Raw genomic sequence first — 5,535 nt, forward strand, 5'->3', positions numbered from 1 at the left:
TTATTACCTTTTATTTTCATGTTCCCAAGATACTTTTGACACATTTCACTAATGTCTTCACCCTCTCATACATCTATGTCTCCGCCCCATCCCCCAAGGTGAGATTCATATTGATATTCACCACTAGTTATTAAAAGGTTTTCTCGTTCATCTCTTATTCAATTGCTCTAGAACTCTTGGTCTCGCTCTTGATCTCTTGATTCTTTGCTCTTGGTGTAAATCGAACACATTTGTGGAGTCGTTTAAATATGTTAGATTTTAAATATATTGGATTTTAATCTGTCATATAATTTTTTTCATCGATAGACTGTAATTGGAACCATAACTCATAATTATTCAAATTGTATTAATATGTAAAGACCAAGTGTAACTTATATTATCGTTAAATATTCTCTAATAAAATCAGTGAAACTTCAAAATCGTTGCCGCCTTATTACAAGGATACACAACTAGTTTAAAATAATAATAATTCTTCCTCTTGATTCCTTAACTTGCTTAGATTCAAGTATTTGGCGATTGATTACACATTTGTGTGAAGTACCCATCTGCTGTTGTGAACTTCTAAAAAAGATTCCTTGGACAACAAGTTATGCATACATCACTTTATGTCGTAATTTCACTGTTCAATTTTGGAACAGAATTGAAAAGTATAGTTTTTTTTTTAATTATATTTACTCCACAATGTGTTTACGCGATTCATGGTTGAAGGAGGCCTCTTTGTTATCCCATAAAAATCGTGTATTTGATGTGATTTTTAAGTTTATAATGTCAACAATTACGAGTCTTATACAAAAATGTTAGATTATATCTTTATGAAATACTAAGTTATTAGTAGGAAGTTAGACCATATAATATGACTTAAGATGTAAATAGTTTGTATTAATCTTCTTATATGATATTTCTTAGAAAAGTGTCAACTGATTATTTTGCATAACTTTGTTCTAGAAACTTATCATAACATTTTCGTATAAGAAGTACATACGGTTGTTGATAACGAATAATAAACACTTCTTGTTGTAGTCACATTTAACCTGCAATTGCATTAACATAAATAAAACTTGTTTGAACAAAACAGAATCTTTTTAAATCATGTTTTTATAAAAAATGAGCATTTGTTGATTATTTAGATAACCCTTCAATGAAAATATTCTACATTAACATCCATGGAGGAAGTCTCTATGCTATATATATATATATAGATATATATAGTTGGAAAGGTTTCATAGTGTATATCAGGTTCAACAACCTTGGTGTCATCCAAACTTCCAAAAACGGCAATGGCCTCGTCTTCCAGTAAATACCCACACCCAATTTACATGGATTTAAACTTTAACTACATCCTCAAACTCGATGGGTACAATGCTGATGGTTGGAAAATATTCATGTACGGGTTACTTAAAAACAATGGCGTCATTGGCTACATTGACGGCAGCATTGAGCCACCACCGGAAGGTAATCCAGATTACGCAGAGTGGAAAGAGATAGACAATACTGTGCGAGATTTGATCATCTCAGCAATAGGAGACGACTACCTAAAAAAGAATTCTTGTTTAATCACCACATCGAAGACGGCTAAAGATTTGTGGGCTTTAATTGACAAAACGGTTTTGCTTGCAAAACCTTCTGCGAAGATGACTCACACCGATCGATGTAAGATGCTCCAGCTTCCCTTGCTCTTTTTAATGTATGTGGATAGGGGGACATTCTTTTTAGAACTCATGAAATTATGATAACTCTGAGAACTAATGAAATTATGATAGCCTTGAGACTAATGACTCGCGTGTTATTTCATATGATTTTTCATCTTAGACTAGGATGTAGAATATCGATTAACATATATTTGTTTTACGATGTGTTTTTTCCACATGTACTTGTTTCACAATGTGAACCTTTTTAGTCTGTTTGTAAAACAAGAGTTACACGTAAAATAATTTCACATCGTGAACCACATACATGTGAAACATTATATGTTCATCAATACATTAAATGCTAGCCTTAGATGTGAAAAAATCATGTGAAACAATAGGTTAAGATGAGAAGTTCTCACTGTTATCACAATAAATGGAGTCCTGAAATGATCCCACACATTTATATACATTATAATATGCATGCAAACCTGCATTGCTCTTGGAATTCAAACTTGTTTAAGTATATGCACCTCAGCTATTGGTAAAAGGACCATTAAACCATGTAAAAATTGAACCGTTCTTTATTGTTTTCGTCTAAATTAAAGGATACATTTAACCACAAGAGTTATGTACACAGGGTCAAACAAAGCAGAAATGAGATCACATTATCTTCCTTATTTGCCGCTACACAAGGCTGCTGTCAAAGGAGACATGAAGACCTTAGATGAGATACTAAAGAAAAACCCAAATGCGGTGCGTGCTCTCGTGATAGGAGCCTCAGAAACAGCACTAATGGTGGCATCTCCTATTGAAGGTAACCAGGAGTTCTTGAAGAAGCTCATAAGTCTGATGTCCCCAGAAGATTTGGCTATGCAAGATAGCTTTGGACAGACTGCTCTTACCGGAGCCATTTTGGCGGGTGATGTGGAGATGATGAAGTTAATGGTTGAAAAGAATCCTGATCTTCCTMACATTAGGGATATGYATAATMWAATACCCCTCTTTAKTGCTCCATACTYTTGTGACAATGATGMCGTGGTTCGCTACCTGTTASATGTCACGAATSAAAGCTRTCYTCRAGACCCTCAAAYTGYTCTCCTTGTGRYTGGACTCATATATGGCGGATTTTTTGGTGAGTTATGGAATTATACTGGACTTGTTCGTCTAACATATGCCCAACATGAGATTACATTGAACATACAAAAGACAGTATTTGAATTTTTCATTTGTTTAATTATTATGTGCAGATTTGTGTTCCGAATTGCTTGATAGATTTCCCTTTTTGGCTGTCACACCTCTAGAAATCTTAAACTTTTATGCATTCATCGTTCCTAAGTGGCACAAAGTTAAACTCATGGCAAAGCTTCATATACTCCTGTAAGCATATTATTGTTATTATTATTTGGGAACAAATAACACATCTCTTTGTCAGTATGTGTGCTTTATTTTAGGCGAATAATGTGACTGGTTTGTGTTATAATTAATGTCGCATAGATCTACCTGATGAGGAGCTCAAGAACTACGGTGGAATTGGATTTGGTGATGTTGAGAATCCTAGGGAGGAAATAGTTAAAGGTAAGAAGCACAGCTATTATCCTCACGTTATTATGTAGCAATTAATCTAAATTTAAGTTATCTTTTCAATGGAGGATTGTCCATTGTAACTTACTTAGGGTGGCCACCATTGAGTACAGTATTTGAACTCAAGTTTTCTAACCAAATTCCTAATACTTGATTAACCCAACTGTGTTTTCCTCTAGTTTTTGTTACTACCAATCTAATCTTTTCCCTCCTTTTGGTTTGTTTTATGCGGATAAAAACTTACTATTTTCAAGTTTCCCCTAATCCTATAAATCACATCCTTTGGCAAGGTGTGAATGCAAGGACAAACTTGAGCAGGTTGTTTTGGGAACTCACTGCAAAATTAGGTATGTTCAACTACTCATCATTGTTCTGTATTCTTCATTGTGCAATGTATCTTTATATAATATAAATATGCATAGGGGCAGATTCAAACGAGAACGCTAACTATTTAAGGTGCCAGTAAAAAGGTCGTTAATGTACAATATCATATATGATTCACGTACAAAATCATATATTTACAGTTTTTCATTTGAATTTTCCCAAATGCCATCTATTTACAGAATAAATCGGGACGTGGTGTGTTTCATATTGCAATTGCAAACCGTCGGGCTAAAGTATTCAACCTCATATATCAGACCACCAACCTCCGCGGACGTGTGTTGCAAGCATCGGATAGCTCACAGAACACTGCTTTGCATTTGGCTGCACATTTGGCTGGAGAAACTGAGAATGAAGCTGGTCTCAACCTAAGATCAACTGGTCGTGGTCCAGCCCTTCAAATGCAACGCGAATTACAATGGTTCAAGGTATATGTCACTACTTGATCCCACTTTTACTAATTTGGCCGTAAGACTTGTATCATAAGACCAAAAACTTTGAGTCCTGTACAATGACATTACATTAATGTCATTATATATAAAATATATTTGTTGGTCCTAAAACTTAGAAGTGCTCTATAATCACATGTGATTTCAGTGTAAAATCACATGTAATTTGGCCATTTTCATGTTCTCTTATTTGGTCTCATTTGAACCCCACTCATATATAATGAATTGTGATAATAATTGTATTATAGGAGGTTGAACGCCTATCATTCCCTCAAGATCAAGTAAAAAGGAATATCAATAACAAGACACCAGCGGTGATATTCAATGAAACACATGAACAGTTAGCAAAAGAAGGAGAACAATGGATGAAAGATAGAGCCAACTCAGGGCTAATCGTAGCAACACTCATTGCTACAATCGTGTTTACCTCCGCCATCACCATACCAGGCGGAAACAACAGCAATACCGGGTTGCCGGTATTTTCCCAACGCCCAGTGTTTGTTGTGTTTGCTGTTTCGGATGCTCTTGCTCTCTTCATGTCGGTTTCTTCCATCTTATTGTTCTTGGGAATCCTGACTGCACGATATGCTATCGAAGATTTTCTCTACTCGCTACCGAAGAGATTGATGCTGGCCCTTATCACGCTGTTCGTATCGATCATGTGCATGATGATAGCATTTACAGCCATTCTGTATTTGGTATTTGGAGATGAAAAGAGATGGGTTCTTGGGCTTGTGTCTTCATTAGCTGCTATGACCTTGCTTTTGTTTGCATTGTTGCAGTTTAAACCTCTTTTGGACATCATCACATCCACATATTGGCTCCAGATCTTCAAGAAGCAGGGTGATAATATTCTTTTTTAAAATTTTGGTTTTTTTTTTTTAAGAATAATTCATGTCACAAATAACGTTATAAAATCATTTTTCACCTAAGTTTGGATTTCGAGAATCGAGACAGGATTTAGAATTCTCATTTGGTATTTTGTGGGATTTTATAGGATTTATTTTGTAATAATGTTTCAATATATGTTTAAAAACCTGGTTTATAATAATTGATTAATGAAAAGGTAATTTAATTCTTTTTACAGTTTGCTTTTATAAAGAATTGAATTCAATTTCATTCCAAATTCTATAAATCAAATGCACCACCCGAGGTTCCAAATTATTCCATTAAATATAAATCTCTTAAAAAGATTTTGTCAAACCAAACGTGGTACCTAAATCTTTGGAGAATGCTAGGTTTTAAAACCATAGTTCAAGATTTTTATGACCGATCTCCGAGTCCTAAACTCATACAATAAAAACAACTAGAATCGAAAGTTCCAAATTAGTCTTCACATCCAAACAAGACTTGGCATATGTGACGTCTAAGTGCAATTTAAAAACATCTCTTTTAGTATTTACGTACAACTTATTTGTAATTTTAAATTTTAAGTAATATACATCACTAAATAATACTTTATGCATAAAAAATAATTTTTAAGAGTTTTTATCAAA

The 5,535-nt window shown here is 34.2% G+C and overlaps 1 protein-coding gene across 1 annotated transcript; it reads left to right on the top strand.

Annotated features, from left to right (window-relative positions):
* The first annotated feature begins 1,277 nt into the window (after positions 1-1,277).
* Positions 1,278-4,902, top strand: LOC112528070. Its single transcript, XM_025138977.1, has 5 exons — positions 1,278-1,650; positions 2,266-2,760; positions 3,123-3,229; positions 3,773-4,018; positions 4,288-4,902. Exons 1-5 carry the CDS (start codon positions 1,278-1,280, stop codon positions 4,900-4,902), a joined length of 1,836 nt encoding a protein of 611 aa, XP_024994745.1.
* The last annotated feature ends 633 nt before the right edge of the window (positions 4,903-5,535 follow it).

Source organism: Cynara cardunculus (assembly GCF_001531365.2).
Source record: "Cynara cardunculus var. scolymus isolate 2C chromosome LG 1, CcrdV1, whole genome shotgun sequence".
In the NCBI taxonomy this organism is placed as follows: Eukaryota; Viridiplantae; Streptophyta; class Magnoliopsida; order Asterales; family Asteraceae; genus Cynara; species Cynara cardunculus.